General features: G+C 28.6%; 5 protein-coding genes across 9 annotated transcripts; 2 read left to right on the forward strand and 3 right to left on the reverse strand.

Moving 5' to 3' along the window:
* Nucleotides 1–186: 186 nt before the first annotated feature.
* On the reverse strand, nucleotides 187–4,790 carry LOC106787311 (aromatic-L-amino-acid decarboxylase-like). The gene is made up of 13 exons (XM_014749562.1): nucleotides 3,871–4,790; nucleotides 3,466–3,579; nucleotides 3,091–3,142; nucleotides 2,947–3,017; nucleotides 2,616–2,858; nucleotides 2,383–2,508; nucleotides 2,058–2,296; nucleotides 1,798–1,972; nucleotides 1,544–1,709; nucleotides 1,379–1,431; nucleotides 1,104–1,300; nucleotides 930–1,007; nucleotides 187–861 (listed from the first exon to the last, which is right to left on the reverse strand). Exons 1-13 carry the CDS (start codon nucleotides 4,069–4,071, stop codon nucleotides 723–725), a joined length of 1,854 nt encoding a protein of 617 aa, XP_014605048.1. The 5' UTR covers nucleotides 4,072–4,790; the 3' UTR covers nucleotides 187–722.
* LOC106787315 (ribonuclease P protein subunit p25-like protein) lies at nucleotides 2,438–8,270 on the forward strand. Of its 2 annotated transcripts, none has more exons than XM_014749570.1 (6): nucleotides 2,438–2,523; nucleotides 6,688–6,882; nucleotides 6,964–7,095; nucleotides 7,207–7,385; nucleotides 7,471–7,557; nucleotides 7,788–8,270. In XM_014749570.1, the coding sequence occupies exons 3-6, from the start codon at nucleotides 6,976–6,978 to the stop codon at nucleotides 8,032–8,034; spliced, it is 633 nt and encodes a 210-aa protein (XP_014605056.1). In that variant the 5' UTR covers nucleotides 2,438–2,523; nucleotides 6,688–6,882; nucleotides 6,964–6,975; the 3' UTR covers nucleotides 8,035–8,270. The 2 variants fall into 2 exon arrangements, with proteins under 2 accessions (XP_014605056.1, XP_014605055.1); XM_014749569.1 differs by lacking the exon at nucleotides 2,438–2,523 and adding an exon at nucleotides 6,314–6,516.
* Nucleotides 8,271–8,519: 249 nt separating this feature from the next.
* On the reverse strand, nucleotides 8,520–10,213 carry LOC106787314 (MOB kinase activator-like 4). 3 transcript variants are annotated; one of them, XM_014749567.1, is made up of 4 exons: nucleotides 10,195–10,213; nucleotides 9,828–9,952; nucleotides 9,153–9,526; nucleotides 8,520–9,024 (listed from the first exon to the last, which is right to left on the reverse strand). In XM_014749567.1, the coding sequence occupies exons 2-4, from the start codon at nucleotides 9,885–9,887 to the stop codon at nucleotides 8,793–8,795; spliced, it is 666 nt and encodes a 221-aa protein (XP_014605053.1). In that variant the 5' UTR covers nucleotides 9,888–9,952; nucleotides 10,195–10,213; the 3' UTR covers nucleotides 8,520–8,792. The 3 variants fall into 3 exon arrangements, with proteins under 3 accessions (XP_014605053.1, XP_014605052.1, XP_014605054.1); XM_014749566.1 differs by lacking the exon at nucleotides 10,195–10,213 and adding an exon at nucleotides 10,169–10,187; XM_014749568.1 differs by lacking the exon at nucleotides 10,195–10,213 and having other exon boundaries at nucleotides 9,153–9,546; nucleotides 9,828–9,907.
* Nucleotides 10,214–10,342: 129 nt separating this feature from the next.
* LOC106787310 (HEAT repeat-containing protein 6) lies at nucleotides 10,343–14,914 on the forward strand. Of its 2 annotated transcripts, XM_014749560.1 has the most exons (12): nucleotides 10,343–10,710; nucleotides 10,809–11,057; nucleotides 11,145–11,381; nucleotides 11,464–12,286; nucleotides 12,360–12,640; nucleotides 12,736–13,074; nucleotides 13,143–13,390; nucleotides 13,460–13,679; nucleotides 13,797–13,874; nucleotides 13,983–14,189; nucleotides 14,273–14,389; nucleotides 14,695–14,914. In XM_014749560.1, exons 1-12 carry the CDS (start codon nucleotides 10,531–10,533, stop codon nucleotides 14,863–14,865), a joined length of 3,150 nt encoding a protein of 1,049 aa, XP_014605046.1. In that variant the 5' UTR covers nucleotides 10,343–10,530; the 3' UTR covers nucleotides 14,866–14,914. The 2 variants fall into 2 exon arrangements, with proteins under 2 accessions (XP_014605046.1, XP_014605047.1); XM_014749561.1 differs by lacking the exon at nucleotides 10,343–10,710 and having other exon boundaries at nucleotides 10,872–11,034.
* A 70-nt stretch (nucleotides 14,915–14,984) lies between these two features.
* LOC106787313 (PRKR-interacting protein 1 homolog) lies at nucleotides 14,985–16,271 on the reverse strand. The gene is made up of 3 exons (XM_014749565.1): nucleotides 15,936–16,271; nucleotides 15,654–15,833; nucleotides 14,985–15,504 (listed from the first exon to the last, which is right to left on the reverse strand). The coding sequence occupies exons 1-3, from the start codon at nucleotides 16,032–16,034 to the stop codon at nucleotides 15,058–15,060; spliced, it is 726 nt and encodes a 241-aa protein (XP_014605051.1). The 5' UTR covers nucleotides 16,035–16,271; the 3' UTR covers nucleotides 14,985–15,057.
* Between the last annotated feature and the right edge of the window lie 123 nt (nucleotides 16,272–16,394).

Genomic DNA, 16,394 nt, shown 5'->3' on the forward strand with positions numbered 1-16,394 from the left:
TGAATAAACGAGCACATAGTCTTTCGATGTTGCACGGGGAGTAAATTCAACCCCCCACCCTTAACGCGCTTTCCGTTGTTTATTAATAGATATTTACTCTTCACCTACATTTACAGCACCCTGTAGAAACGGTGACAGGTCACCGCTCAATCTTTGTAACATATAAACACAGATACAAGGTAGATTCCATTTTCTCAACATCACCTTCACGCATGGTCTCCTTGCATTCGACGTTTTTTTCAATTGGATTTCCAACGAACTAGCAGGAACTGTACAAATGAAATCATTCTTTTAGATCTGAAAATATTCTACAGTTTTCTGTTCGTTTTTTTATTATTATTTTATTAATTTTTCTTCCCTAAATAGGTTTATATGCAGAAACCGATCGAACGGGTTTTATTGTCAATGTAGGAGACAGAGAATAAACTATGAAAATTCATTTCTCGATAATAAATCAACAATGTTATTTAATTTTATAAGGAAAGGAAAATATAATAATTGAAGGAACCAATCGTAGATATCGGAATTAAATTGTTTAATTAATCCATTGGCAAACAATTCTTTACATTTGTTTTATAGGCAGTATTCATATTAAAATGAACAGATAAATTTAACAACAATTGAATCATTGTTCGTCTTCAAACTATGTCATTATTTATATCTTGAATACTTAAAAGAGAAATTGTTTTTACAAGATTTTCTAATCATTATACTTATAATCATTACGTTCTGCCATTAGGTGATCTTCCACGAGACGGTGAAGCTGTAGGTGATGGTTCTGGACTACATCCGTTGCTACTACCACGTCTACTTCCAGCACCACTTGTTTTCAATCTTACCATTGTATCCAAATGTCGAAATCTTAATGGAATGAGAGAGAAACGTTAATTAGAATTAATTAACATTTATTATTATCATTTGTTTTATACCTTAATGATAACTCGCTTGTATCAGTACTATCTCTTGCATGCTTCAAATATGCCAGTGGCCAAGATATCCATGAACGTCTAAATTGTATTCAAATAATATTATATATATATCAGCTTATAAAAAAAAAATGTTCAAAAGATATTTATTTAAATGATAAATTATATAATATTTACGTTCCAGTGTGGGAGTTAGTTCCAATACCACCAATCGTTGCTTGAGTATCAAGCTTCGCCCCGGTTCTATTTGGCGTTTTAGTAAACCCAGGTTGTATAGCAGGATCAGACACCATACGAACGAAAAAGGATCGTCTTTGTTCTAACGTAGCTTTACGTTTCTTCTCACGAATATCAGCCAACTCATCCATTACATCCTACAAGATTTGATTGACATGATTTCAAGATCAAGACGATGTAATTAAATAATCAGTTATTTCATTTTAATTTTGTACCTTAGATTCTAACAATTCCGCCAAGTAGTCTGTTATAATGGACCAAGCTATATCTGTGATAATAAATAATTTATTTGTTTTGTTTTTAATGTTTATCTTAGAAATAGTTTAGAGCAAAGACTTCGTATTTGTTTGTTCGTCAAGAATCTTGAGTTTTTAACTTACCAATGTCATCAGTAGATGCATTTGGTGCAGCAAGAGCAAAGCGAATTGTATAACGTTGATTAACACGTGCTGGTACCATGTGTATCTTTCCTGAATCGTTAATACTACTCAGAAGTTTTTGATTAAGTTTGTCAGAACCCTTCGCACGGAAACATACTAGACCTAACTGTTACAAAATATATAAAAACTAACTTAGAGATCAATTTCTTTTAGTTTAAGAAATATATGTTAAGAATGAGAAATATATTTCTCACCACAACGTCATTGCATATCTCAAATCTTGAGTCCTTCCTCACCAAGGCTTCGAATCTCTTTGCGAGTTGACAATGATTGCGAACATATGCTTGTAATCCTGATATACCATAGTTTCTCATAACAAACCATAGTTTTAATGAACGAAATCGTCTACTTAATGGTATACTCCAATGCCTGAAAATAAATTTATTTAAAAATTATTAGAGTAATGAAAATAAATAATTCAATTTGAAAGATTATTATGAAATTTGATCGAGACCTGTAATCTATTGCAGTATCAGCATGTGTATGCTGAAGATAAAGCGGATCAACAACTAGAGCGCTTGTTAATTTGAATCTGTCTTTTACCCAAAGACAAGAACAATCAAAGTTGGTTAATAAGAATTTATTTGTATTGGTGTTAAATGAATCTGCATATTCGATTCCAGCCATTAAGTATTTTAATTCTGGACAAATGAAAGCATTCCCTGCATATGCTGCATCTACGTGTAACCAAACCTGTAAATGAATATTATTTATTATTCAAAATTTTGAATATATTAATGCGAATGAAGATAAAAACATAAATATAACTAATTATTTACTCCAGGATATTTTTTGCAGATTGGTCCAATTTCTTTTAAATTGTCAAAGGAACAACAAGCAGTAGTGCCAAGAGTTGTAGAAACAAAAAAGGGAACCAAACCTTCTGCGAGATCAGCTTCGATAGCCTGGAATATTTTATGGTGAATATTATTTTAAAGAGTACAAACGGAAGTTTAATTATTTCTGGTAAATAATAGATTATAATCTATTAATTGTTATGTTATATATATACCTGTCTTAATGTTTCACCACGTAGTACGCTCTTTTCATCGGGTTCTAGGATTCTTAATTTAACAAACGAAATCATAGCATCTTTTTCAACAGAACTATGACTTTCTCTACTGCAATAGGCCATTAATTTTCCCAATAATACAGTCTCATCTAAATGTGCATGACCCGACGATTCTTTTAATCTAGCAATAGCTTGAGCTCTTGCAGCTAACATGCATACCAAAATGCATTCCGAAGCAGAACCCTTTAAAATTTCACACATATAATTTATAAATATTTTTCTTTTATTTATTAATTAGGTTGAAATACTTTTATAAAAAAGATTGTTCTACCTGTATGACACCTCCACCTTTACTGCCTTCGCTAAAATATAGGAAATCTTTTGGCAAACCAATGGCCTTACCTTCAATTTTAATATAAAATTATTATATTTGAAATTTATCGTGCGATAATATTAAATGTAAATGAATAATTACCGAACCAATCACAAACTATTGTTTCTAACTCCGTGCAAGCTGGACTAGAAGCCTAAAATAAAATAATATATTATTATATAAATAAAAGAGAGAGAGGGAATTTATAAAAAATCATTCATCAAGTAATATCTGACATATCAAATCATAAAATATACTATATATATAAAAAGCAAATAATAATTTCCTTCTTCTGACAACTAAGATCGATCAATCATTTCTACCCTTCAGCTATATAGATTATTAAATGAAAATTCATTTTTTTTCTCTCTCTCTCTCTTTCTCTCTCCCTATTTAAATCAATGTAGTAATCAAAATTAATTTAGAATTTTTTTTAAATTAAAAATCTTAATGATCGATTGATTAATAATAACTGACCCAAGAAAAGCCGATACATCCAATCGCATCTGATAACATGTCACCAAGAATTGATGGAAAAGAATTTCCTGCTGGGAAGTATGCGTGAAATCTTGGATGTTGCCAGTGTGTGATCTATAACGTACACATAAACACACAATTATTTTTATCTATAATTTTGTATCTAATTGTTTTTTTTTTTTACACAAGAATTCTTTTTTAAAATGTAATTTACATCATATACATGATTTACGCGATTCACATAAATCCTTGTATCTATTTTAATCAAATTTTTTTAACTAGAATTTGTTTTTTAAATTAATTTACATCCAACACATGAATTTACGCAAATCACGTTTTCTATTTTTACATAACTTTTTTTAGTATTTGTTTATGAAAATAATTAATGAGATATATTTAACTCACTCCAGGCATAATTTTAGATTCAACATCCTTCATAATATCTTCCCACGCTTCAGGTTGTTGAGGTGCTTCTGAAGGTAACAACGGTCTCAAGTATCCAGGACCAATATCTGGTGTTACTCTTCTTTTATGAATATTATTCATGCAATCGCATATATATTCGACCATTTCTTTCCCACGAATTCGAAATTCTTCGATATCCATTTTTTCGAAATAAAAAAAATAAACTTCTTACTTAGAAAAAATAAACGAAAAATCTACGAATCGATTAAAAAAAATATTTTTCTAACAGATAATAATAATTATTTAAACGCACAGATGATCACACATATAAATGTTACAATACCACATACACAACAAATACACGCGTGATTAATATAGATCACTTTGAGTTTAATTCACAATTTTTTTCTTTTTCTAGATAGATCGATATGGTCCTACTTGTTGCATGAAAGAAGATAACACAAAACTTTGTTAATTGATAGATAAATAGATAAATTGGTGCAGAAGAAGAGAAAGAGGAGAAATATAAGAATTTATGGTGAAACGAGGAACGATTGAACAATACAAACTTTCGCCGATCATCTTGGTCGTATATATAAGCGCAAGGGGGTGCGATAATTTCGTTATTCACCCCTAAGAGTCATGCGCAATCGCAAGGGATGATTTTATTTCGATTCAACTTCATCGTTCGTTTCTACCTATTATCAAAGATTTCTGATTTAGGGTAATTCGATATCATTTCCGTTTGCTTAATTATCGGCAGACGCGTGGTTGTTTCGAAAAATAGTTTGAATTATTTTTAATTACTTTGTTATTTTAATTTTTGTTTTTTTGTTTTTATCAATAAGATTGATTATTATTCTCGACGATATGTAGAAGTGGAAAAATCTAATTGTTATTCCGTAAAATTTGTATCTTCGATAATTGTTTATAGGATTAATTAATGAAGATATGAAAGTTATATGCTAGTACGAATATTTATGAGGTATTATTAATTATTATGAAGGATGACAAACAATTGTTTGAAGTAATATTAATTATTAATAATAATAACATTGTTTTTTGGTAACTAATTATAATATTAATACCAAGACTAATAGAGAGATGTGTTTTTGAAATATAATTTTCTATATTATATTAATTTTAATAGCAAATAATTATTGGAAATCGAATAGAAAAAAATAATTTTTCTTCCCTTTTTCTTCTTCTTCTTCTTCTTCTTCTTCTTCTTCTTCAAGTATATAAGAAAATCGTTGCGATACTCGAAGAAGAAGACGGCGAAGACGAAGACGAAGAAAAAGGAAACCACTTCGAATAAATTGCTTGCAACGTACATCTTCCAAAGTACATTTAGATGAATGGAAGAAAAGAGAAGGTGGTAAAGACATGTTTAAAAAGGTGTCATCACCAGAAGACATCTTCTGGTATTCCTAATAGAAATCTAATAATAATAATAGTATTGGGTGTAATTGGGGTGGGTGAACGGGTGTTGTAAAGTGTTAAGGGGAGAGGGCAGAAGGAAAGCAATTAAAACTCTTGTTGATCTATCTTATACGACCCACGTTTTCTCTATTTTCAATAAAAAATTACAATGATCGAGTTACGTTTTTGTAATTAACATGTAAATTAGTTAGAATCTAACTACAGAAACACAATTGTATAAACGTATGAACAAAAAAAACAATTTCTACTGTATTATTAGCATTTTGTAGCTTATTAAGTATTTCTTTTTTTAGAAAAGAAAAGAAAAGAAGGAAGGATTAATAGTTCAAATAGTACAAAGTACGTTCCCCTTATATTTTTTGTGGGTTCTTCTTATACTTTTCCTTTTTTTTTATCTAGGCTCGAAATGTCACCCTTTAGAAATAAAAACCCTTTCATAATAATGGAATGCAGGCAAGAGGCGCCTAGGGGGGTGTTTAATAATGCAATATGCCGTCGAAGTCACGACGCTATGCCGACTATGCCGCATACCAAGAACATATTGGTATACACCTACGCGTTCAACCCCCAACATCTACAACCCTCTCAATGAACCTTTCCTTCACCCCCTCTAATCTTATATCCTTCTACCTAACTGCCATCAAAATCCTATCATGGGATAGAATGCTGATTGGAAAATATTGATAGGGAAGACTTTCACCATTATTTCTCTCTCTCATTTCGGTCAAGCTTACTTTTATTTAAAAAATAATATAGTCTATAATATCTAGCCACGTTATAAATTACTAAAATTAAACAATGGTGGTATGGTTAATAAAATGAATGGGTGAAAATACTTTGTATATTTTATTTATTTTATTTGTTTTTAAATAAACACAAATTTGTATTTAATTCATTCAAATAGATCATTGTATTAATTCAAATAATATCGATTGTAAATCTATCAAAAAATATCGATATTCATAGATCGATAAAAATCGATTTTTTACACGAGAAAACATTTCGATATCGTATTCTCTAACGTAACTTTACAAATACGCGTTTTTGCTTGATTTTAAAGTGATAATTATTATAGAAATATTTTCATTATTATAGAAAACCATTCCAAATTCTCCCATTAATGATTTTTTGTTATTAGTTCGTCTCGAAGAAGCAATACTGTAAACCCCTGACCCAGTAATATAAAAAGAAAAAGAGATAGAGGTAAATGAGATGGCACGTATTTCAAGACTTCGACTTCTTCATCGTCCTAAATACTTGGAATATTTTTCAATCAATTTTTCAATATTAGATATATATATATATATATATATATATATTTATATATGTACTATTCGTGAAATATTTATTTCTCTTTTCTTTTTTCTTTTTCAGATAATTAAACCGGAAACTCAAAACTCTAACCGGAATTCAAGCCCCTCATGTCTTCTATTTTCCAAACAGATTCTCAAACAATTGATCTATACAAAGTCGCTCGTGTTGACTTGAAATTTTCATTAGAAAATGTTTAATTCATTTATTAATGCAACACGCGTAGTAAGGTTCATACGAGGAATATAAATTACGACAGTGCGTGATTAAAATCGATATTCGTCTGTAAAAATATAAAAATATCTCTTGTAAAAAGGATTATTTATTTCATTCAATTAGATTTGCTTACAAATGGGGAGAGCTAAGAAAAGAAGTGCAGAGGTACCCTATAAAATAAAAAAGGATGAAGATTCTGTTGAAAATAAAGATTTACCATTCACCAAATTACCTGCAAAATATATTTTAATGCGTGTAAGTATTCGTCTTTTATTTATTATCTGTTACTTCATATGTGATCGATTAATCCAAAATTTGTTTACATCGATTCAAATATAGTTTATTAAAACGTGTCCATTTTTGTAGGTTAACAGTGGTACAAAGATAGAAAATGTTTTAAGGTATGCACTAGAGGAATTTCCGAAGTTTAAAAATATTATCTGGTGTGGAATTGGAAAAGCTGTCTATAAAGTTATTTCTTGTAGTGAAATTTTTAAAATTAAGAATCCAGGATTATATCAAATAAATAAATTACGTTACGTTGTGTAAGTATATAAATCATAAACATAAAGTTTAAAATGTAACCTATTATTTTGTTTATAAAGATATTATATGATTTATTTGTTTTAGAGCAAAAACTAAGGAAGGAGATAATCAATCGGTACCAGAAATTCATATTTTGTTATCGAAAGAAGCTCAAGATACTACAGAACTTGGGTAAGATTTCTTTAGAAATTATCCTCTTGCACTATGACTTAATGAGCAGAATTATATTCATTACTATATTTTATGCTCTTATGTTTGGCTCATAAGATTTGCTATGAGTAGAATTTGTGTTTATCATGTTTAGGCCTTCAAGCATATCACGAGTTTTATACGTTGTTATAGTGTAAGGGAATCAATATCGTTTTTTCATTTTTAAATTCACGTAAAATATGTTTGTTAAGATATCAAGCACCGGGTGATTCTGGACAATTCAATCTTCAAGGGAATGCTAATTCAATGGAACCAGATTTTATAGATTTGGATCTAGATAAGAGTAACACTTCTGAGGACGATAATAATAGTAATGCAATTAATATTGATTCAGAAACCTCTTCTACTATGGAGTTAAAATTTGGAAAGAAGAGGTCAAATAAAAATTCATTGACGTCATTGAATCAAAAAAAAAGAAAAACCGAAGAAAGAGAATAATAAAAAGGTATAAGATTCTAATATATTTTCATTATTGCATTTATTACGGTTATATAATTTAACATATTGTAATTAATTAGATATATAAATGCTATCAGAAAAACAAAAGAAAAAGTAAACATTCCTTACTCGATTGCTTTTATCTTAAAGCTGTTAGAGAATATCGATATTTATAATACAGATACATTATTTAATACAAACACATGTATAAGAAATATTAAATTTTCTTTCTTCCATCGTTATACTACTATATAAAACATTATAGAAATATTGAAAATGTACAATGAGAGCAAGTTTTAATGTTTCAGAATTTTAAACAGTACTTCATTCATACCAAATGAAATGTGTTATCGGTCTTTTAATATATTATCAAAGATTTATAAGTCTTACATATAGGTAAACATTAACTTAATTATATATTTTTTAATAGCTAATTATGAAGCATGAAAAAATTGCTTGCATATTGTTTTTTTTTACTTTTTTTATCTTTCTTCCTTCTTCAAAAAGTCATCAATATCATTTTTCTACTCATTTTCTCTTTCGACGTGATATTATACCCATTAGGTATAAAACATTTTCTAAGAGAAAAACTTTACCAACCTTTTATAAGAATACACTTTCGCATTAACAAATGATTTCTTGGGAAAATGTATTCTGATTATGGAACAAGAGATTCCCACCAGATCTTCCTAAATCTGATAATTCTTTTGTTTCTTCTTGTGTAATACTATTTTTCAATTAATTAAACAGTAAAAATTTTATGCATCACTTTCAGTTGCACCATCTTCTTCCATAATAGGTACTATCAAATTATCTTTAGACATCAGATTGTATTTAGTTACAAATGCAGTAAACCTTCGACAAAGAAATGTTTTATTTTCAAATTCATCGAATATCGTTCTGTGATGGAAATATGCATGAGAGAATATTCTATATACTCTGCGACATACAGATCCAAGTTTCGCCACTGAAGATTCTTTGATGCTTACTCTGAAATAATATAATAATTATATATTGATATTGTAAAACAAAAAAATCGATAAACTTAATTAATATTTATAAACACAACGACATATATATATAACTGTATATATATATAACTGTATATATATATATACCTGCTGGGAAAATATTTATTACTGTTTAACAAACAAGCTGCACCGTCTAATGTATGTCTGGTATAATCGATAGCAGGACATTCTTTAGGAGTTTTATGAGCAGCGCATAAAAATATCCATTGTTCAGTCGCAGTCATTTGATTACATGTCTCAGGATGACATTCTTCTTGTAATCTAACTGCCAATCCATTAAGTTCCATACAAAATTGTCTCAAGTGTTCATACTTCCAAACTCCTTCATCTTGAGCATCTGGCATATTAAGTATCAATTCTATATTTGACGGTTCTCTCCTGATCGTTTGTTGTATATATTGTTGTACGGCCAATGTACTATCCATTTCTTCGAACACTTCATCCGGCCACATACTAAAATCCTGTTAAATATTTAAACAATCAACAGAAAAAAAATTCAAAAACAACCATTGATAGCTTGATGAGAAACGTCAAACAATGTTGAAGTTTTAAATTTGAAAAGAATACTATCTAATGTTAGATTAATTATATTAAATAAGTATTATTTGTTATATTTGTTTATAAATATTCATTGAAATATGCGCTAGATGATGCCGGTACATGAAATAAAAATCAATTCGTCACAATCAGAGAAACGTCAAAGCAACATTTGTATCAAATTTAAAGGGTATTACATTTATAGTTATTAATAATAATATTTACTTTAGCTTTAGTTCCGGGTCTATTTCTTCTCAAGATTGTAGGTCCGTCCGCCATCTTCATGTTGTCAATTCTTGCGATTAATGCAACTCAACATCCAATTGCATCAAAAAGGGGAGATGCTTCTCCTAGAATATCCAATATTTTTTATATAGTAACCGATATTACTCCTAGATGGCATCTATGTATAAAAAATTATCGTTTGCTAACCTATCGATTGTAATAATCGCACGATAATATTATCGACTTTTAAAGATTATTTATTTAAACTTCGATTTATTTATTCAAAAAAATAAGCTTCCAGAAAATGTATTTAATTAATATTGAATGATAGTATACAATACCTTATTTACCATCAAATGACACTTACGTATGGATCGTTTGATAATCTTATCGATTTTGAAAGCTTATTCTTTAATCTTAATTTATTTATAAAAAAAACTTAACTTTTTAAATGTATTGTATGCGTGAATTTTTATGGAGTGATAATATAGGTTATAATGTATTTACGGTACTTTAAAAATGGATCCTTCAGTATAATGGAGGGGGAAATCGATAGGATGACGTTCGATTAACAGCGCCAGTTTATTGTAATTACGTGTAGTTTCGTGTTGATTATTATTAAAAATTCTATATTTATACATCTGTTATGCATTAACCTATAAAATATGACTGTGTAAATAATTAAAATAATAGTCATGCAAACATGACTTCGTCAGTGAATGTTAATAGTTCTATTGAAAATGCGAATATCAAATTTGTTAATTTGATTGAACGAATATTATTATTAACACACACTAAACTTAGTAATAAACAATCAATTAATTCATGTCTTAATGATCTTAATGATATTGATTACAGACACATTAATATAACTAACAATGATGTAAGTTTAATTATTATTATACCTAATGCATTCATTTATCATATTATTTTATATCAGATTATATTTGTTGTTTATTATCATTGTTGTTACTGTTTTAGGCTGTTTTATTGTTGATAAATCAACTTTGTGCTATCGTGCCACCAACAGAAACACTTCTTGTTAAAGATACTTGTCTATTCCTAGCTAATGTAATACTAAATGATCTTGTACTCCAAGGAAGAACTTTAGCCGCTTGCACGAGATGGATCTTGAATGCATTAAAGTTTTCGAAACCGTTTGCTTGGGTTTCTATACTTCACGCTTTAAAAAGCGTCTTAGTTAATGGTAATTTTGATAATATCAATCAAGTTAGTATTTTTGATTTGTTGTAAAAATGATTTCTTTCTTTGTAAATATGTTATGTTAACATTCTTATTTTCTTTTTTTTTTTTCAGTATCTCCAATCCTTACTCGGAGATAAGGGTTTGTTGAACAAGTATTTAGTACCACAAAATGAAGAGTGGACGGATTTAAATGTGCAAGCGATATGTTGTTTGGAAGGAATTTTGATAAATAAGAAAAGTTATTACTGTGTATCGGAAGAATACATATGTATCATTAAGGATGTTGTTTTGAATATGGTTTCGTTGTTACCATGTTCAAATCATATTAATATACCATATTATAATAAAGTAATTATAATATTGTAAACGAATGTTTGAAGTTACACGTTTTAAAGATACGAATTGTTATTTAGAAATGTTTTATTTTCAGATTTTATGTTCATGTTTGAGAATTTTACGTATCGCAATGATAGATAAATTGATAAAGATCACACCAGATCTTATTGGCCAAATTTTAGGAGTAGTACAGGCTTTCCTGTTTTATGGAATTAAAGATTATTTACCTATACAACCGCAACTTCTCCATCCAGCAGCAATGAATCTTCCAGAACGTCCACATGTCGTACCAAAATGCAAGAATCAGAAAGCAGCCAAATCTAAATCTAAGAAGCAAATGTCTAAAAAATCTACACCAGAAGATAAACGTATTTTTCCAGAAAGTAAAAAGATTTATAAATACTCCAGCGAATCTGAAATATCCGATAGCGAAACAAATGATTCTGTTTTCGTGGAATCTAAAATCAGACTTGAAACTGTACGCTTATTGCAAGCTCTTATTGAAAACACGCAAGCTCGTGAAATTTTTGGCTACTGGCCACAAATAGTTGCGACCGGTTCGCGAAATGATGCCAGAGTATTAACTAGGAGTATTTTAAAGGAACCTAATACAAAAGTAAGACAAAATGTTTTAAGCGTGCTTACTGAATTATTAATCGGTGCTAGACCTTTCTTAATACATGCTGAAGATGTTCAGCCAACTTCGTTTATAACTTTCTTCGGTACAGTTTATCTAATGGTCAAAGAATTACATTTTACTTTATCATTAGTTTTAAATACCGAAAAGAATGCAGCTGTTTTGACACATTTATTAAAGTGCATTGCAGTGCTTATTCAAGGTACGCCATATGCTAAATTAAAACCCGGACTTGCAACTAAATTAATTCGAAATTGTAGATCACACATACAACATAAAGGTATGCGTAATATATATCTATATATATCTATTTATATATATATATTTAATTACTAATTAATATCAAATTCTAGATCCTACTGTAAAGGTAGCAACATTTTTAGTTTTTGAAGCGCTGGTTTGGAACGATCCTATTACTCCAGAAATATTAGAAATTTTATCTAAACAATCTAACGTCAATCCTGAACCAGAAACAAATGCAAGTTCAATTAACGATCTAACGGATCAAGAAGAAGAAATAGATATTGAAGATTTAAATGATAGTAAAATTGAAAGTACTAATCAAGATAAACATTCTAAAGAAAAAGGCATTTGTTCTTTACTTCAAGTATGCTTGAATAATGTATCAAACAAGGTATTATACAAAAAAATATTTAATATATTATATGCAATTATATATATATAGATATATATATTAGATAAATAATTATTATGTATATTATTTTTTAGAATACGAGTACTCCTGTTCAACTTCAATCTTTGAAACTAGTTGGTGCATTAGCATTTAATACCAGCGATCTTGTATTTCCTTATTTGGAGAGAATTACCAATACTTTAATTTCTGTATTAGAAGATTCAGAAATACAAATAATATTACATTCTTGTCGAGCGCTTGAGTTAATTGCAGGTTTTTTAGCAAATACAGATTCAAGTCATAATTCTTTATTATTTTGGAATATTGTATTCGAACCTATGACGTTATTAGTTCAACATGAACAAACTATATTAAGAGAAGCTGCCTGCGACTGTTTAGGTGCTATTGGGTCTAATATGGTCACTCAGTTAACGGTATACAATATCTATTTATTTCCAAATGTTATCTCAATTTTTATTTAACATTATTATAATTATTTCAGCGTCCACACAAAATATTACTTATAACATTATTATTAGGAAGTATTCACGATGAAGAAAGTGTTGTTAGAGCAGCAGGTTTAAGAGCACTAGGAATGTTAATAAGACTTCCTCCTTTTGAAGAAGACACAGGATTTTTAATGGATTTAGCTGATGTAGCTTGCCTGGGTTTAAATGATCAAAGTCTTGGCGTACGAATTAAAGCAACATGGGCATTAGCTAATTTATGCGATTGTATTTGTAGAAGACGGTTAGTCTCATTGACTTAATTATTTTTATTATTATGTTTTATTTAATTTAACGATTATTATATTTGTAGGTATGACGTAGATATGGAGCCAATTTTATTCGACGTTTTATTACCAAAAATTTATCAAACGAGCATTACAGCTACTAAAGATAATGATAAAGTTAAATGCAATGCCGTCAGAGCTTTAGGAAGTATTTTGTACATCTGTCCGGATAGAAACATATTAAAAGATACGTCTTCGGGATTGGACGCTTTAATTAATTGTGCTGTATTAGGAAATGATATGAAAGTAAATACACGTATATAGAATAGTTTCATTTTATTAAGTACACAATTCTTATTTTAACAAATTTCAATAAATGTTTCTTCATCAATTTTAAAGTATATTATGAGAATAATTTTTTAGGTCAGATGGAACGCTTGCAGAGCATTAGGATTAGTTATATCCCGCAATCCAGATTATATTCTACCATCGTCTTGGCAGGTATGTATGTAATATACAGGTTGTTTCGTAATATGCGAGGCTCATATTACATAGGAAACACCCACTATATATTGATAATTTATTTAATATAAAAATATATTTTTACAGGAACAAATATTTCCAGCACTGTGCAATTTAATATGTCATAGCCCAAATTTTAAAGTTCGCACAAATGCTGCATGGGCTTTATATTCGTGTAACTCTTACGGTAAATACACTCCAACATTATGGAAAAGTATAGTTTTAGCTTTTGAAAATTGTCAACACGTGCCAAGTTATGTTGAATATTCTCATCGTGACACACTCGTTCAACAGGTTTGTTACAGTATAATTTTTATATAAAACTAAATTAATATCTAATTTCTCTAATGTTGAAAATACATTATTTCTATTTTTAGTTGTGCCTTACACTAAGTTATTTAGCTGCTCATACAAAGGTAACCGAATTACAAAACGTTTGGGAAGAAATTGGTGATCATATCGAAAGTATTTCCAACTACATTAAAAAGTTTCAGGTAACGTTGAGTATTTTTATTATGTTTACAGATAGAAATAATTGTACATGATTTAAAAAAATGTGATATTTATTTATTTTACACGTGATAATATTAGGGGGATCGGAAAGTAATTTTTTTTACATTAAACTCAAACACGACTTTGAAGTACACAATGAGTTAATTAACATTAACCACATACTTCTTAATAGACAACTTAAACATAAAATACATTACTTTCTGGTCCCCCTAATAATTAACATACATTTTACAATGTACAATATATACAATCTTCTTTTCTTTTTCTTTTTTTAACATAATTTCAGGAAAACATATTGCCAGAAAAAGTTGGTAATTTAATAGAAGCTAAAGCGCATTTAGAAAAGTGTGTTAAAACTGCCAAATCATTACAAGAGCAACAAATAGCCAGTACTTTAGCCAATTTATTCGATAGAACAAGTCATTACGATAATCTAGATAATTTAAGTATAATGTAAAAAAGTATCAATGCATTTATATTTAATAATAAATCTTCTTTTTAAACGATCATTCCATTTAGCAATCATAATCTATAATCAAACTAAATTTGTTATATAAAATGCATCTTTTATATATATTAATATACATAATAGAAAATAAGTACCTATTATCAGTAGATACTATATTTTAAGCATGCTTTTCTTTTTCTTTTATTCATCTTCATTTATTTCTTTCTTCATAGATTCATTCAACATATTAGTCGTATCATTTTCTTGATCTTGTTTAATTTCTATAGAAATAGTATCGCTCATAATATCCTTACATATAACATTAGACTCATCTTTATTATTTTCTTTTCCTTTAACTTCGATATCTTTTAACTGTTTCATTTCTGTACAAGTTATGTTATTTGTAGATTCTCTATCGCAACTAAAATCAGACCGTGTTTCATTGTCATTATTTTCATCTGCCGAATCGCTGTCCTCTGTATTGCTATTTTCCTTACTTTTGATTTCAGTATTATTCATTTTCATCTTTTTCTTCCCTTTCATCTTTTGTTTCCTTTTCAATCTCTTAGCACGCTTTTTTGCTGTTGCTTCCTCTGCTAGTTTTTTATTTTGTTCCAACTTCTCATGGTACTGTGCGTCCAAAAGTTCCTGCAATTTTTCAATGAAAAATGATTTCAATTCATTTCAAGAATAATACAAAATTGAACTTTTATATTTAGTAAAGAAGTTAGCAGAACGAATATGAATCTAATTAATAATAATAATAATAATTATTATTATCAATGAAATACACCAACCTTATGACCTTTCTCTTGAATAAATTTTTGTCTTGCATACTCCTTACGGCGCAAATGTCTGTAGACATGAAACTCTCCGCTGCCTGCACCAGCACTACTACCCATTACATTTCTTACAAATTCTGGTACAGTTGGTGTATTTTTTGGTTTTGGTCGTTCTGGTAATACAATAGGTTTGTCCTATCAATAAAAAGAAAAAAAGAAATGATTATAAATCATAAATAATATAAAATATTCTATAAATATATATTATTAATATTATATTATTAATAAAATACTTACTGGATTTTTCATTAACTTCATTAATTTTAATCTTTGTAAATCCACAGCTGTTTTAGCAACAATTGGCTTCTCCTCTTCCTTTTCTTTTTTATTACTCATATTGTTATAAATAATATGACAACTACAAATAAGAATATAAGTTATGTGACACAAAATAAAACCAGCTACTATGCGCCAGAGAATACTTTCATTATTTTATTTTAATACTTTTGTTTCTAATAAAGTTGTATAGGAAAATTTTATTTTATTATAATTGGAATTATTAATAAAACAAAAAACTGTTAGTATACACGAGGGTTATATACAGATAAACTTTCTTTGTTTTTGGTACTGTAGCGCTATCTTGCATGTTAACTTTTTGCCGATAAAATAGATTTATATTTTAACAATTGCTAGTATTTTTAAGGCGGGTTTTATCAATAAATATTCTTTTTTTAATTTCAATATATTTTGGAACTT

Source organism: Polistes canadensis, unplaced genomic scaffold (genome assembly GCF_001313835.1).
Source record: "Polistes canadensis isolate GaletaPanama2010 unplaced genomic scaffold, ASM131383v1 scaffold_98, whole genome shotgun sequence".
Lineage (NCBI taxonomy): Eukaryota > Metazoa > Arthropoda > Insecta > Hymenoptera > Vespidae > Polistes > Polistes canadensis.

Bases quoted from the DNA above. Each gene is read 5' to 3' on its own strand.
- LOC106787311 (XM_014749562.1), bottom strand. From the start codon at position 4,071: ATGGATATCGAAGAATTTCGAATTCGTGGGAAAGAAATGGTCGAATAT. The intron at 3,143-3,465 runs GTCAGTTATTAT...ATTTTATTTTAG, and splicing joins GATGTATCGGCTTTTCTTGG to GCTTCTAGTCCAGCTTGCAC. The intron at 1,301-1,378 runs GTACAAAATTAA...CAAATCTTGTAG, and splicing joins CGGAATTGTTAGAATCTAAG to GATGTAATGGATGAGTTGGC.
- LOC106787315 (XM_014749570.1), top strand. From the start codon at position 6,976: ATGGGGAGAGCTAAGAAAAGAAGTGCAGAGGTACCCTATAAAATAAAA. The intron at 7,096-7,206 runs GTAAGTATTCGT...CCATTTTTGTAG, and splicing joins CAAAATATATTTTAATGCGT to GTTAACAGTGGTACAAAGAT. The intron at 7,386-7,470 runs GTAAGTATATAA...TATTTGTTTTAG, and splicing joins AATAAATTACGTTACGTTGT to AGCAAAAACTAAGGAAGGAG.
- LOC106787314 (XM_014749567.1), bottom strand. From the start codon at position 9,887: ATGAAGATGGCGGACGGACCTACAATCTTGAGAAGAAATAGACCCGGA. The intron at 9,527-9,827 runs GTAAATATTATT...AATATTTAACAG, and splicing joins GACCCGGAACTAAAGCTAAA to GATTTTAGTATGTGGCCGGA. The intron at 9,025-9,152 runs GTATATATATAT...ATATTATTTCAG, and splicing joins AATAAATATTTTCCCAGCAG to AGTAAGCATCAAAGAATCTT.
- LOC106787310 (XM_014749560.1), top strand. From the start codon at position 10,531: ATGACTTCGTCAGTGAATGTTAATAGTTCTATTGAAAATGCGAATATC. The intron at 13,680-13,796 runs GTAAATACACGT...ATAATTTTTTAG, and splicing joins TATTAGGAAATGATATGAAA to GTCAGATGGAACGCTTGCAG. The intron at 13,875-13,982 runs GTATGTATGTAA...ATATTTTTACAG, and splicing joins TTCTACCATCGTCTTGGCAG to GAACAAATATTTCCAGCACT.
- LOC106787313 (XM_014749565.1), bottom strand. From the start codon at position 16,034: ATGAGTAATAAAAAAGAAAAGGAAGAGGAGAAGCCAATTGTTGCTAAA. The intron at 15,834-15,935 runs GTAAGTATTTTA...TTTTATTGATAG, and splicing joins TGAAGTTAATGAAAAATCCA to GACAAACCTATTGTATTACC. The intron at 15,505-15,653 runs GTTGGTGTATTT...GAAAAATTGCAG, and splicing joins TTCAAGAGAAAGGTCATAAG to GAACTTTTGGACGCACAGTA.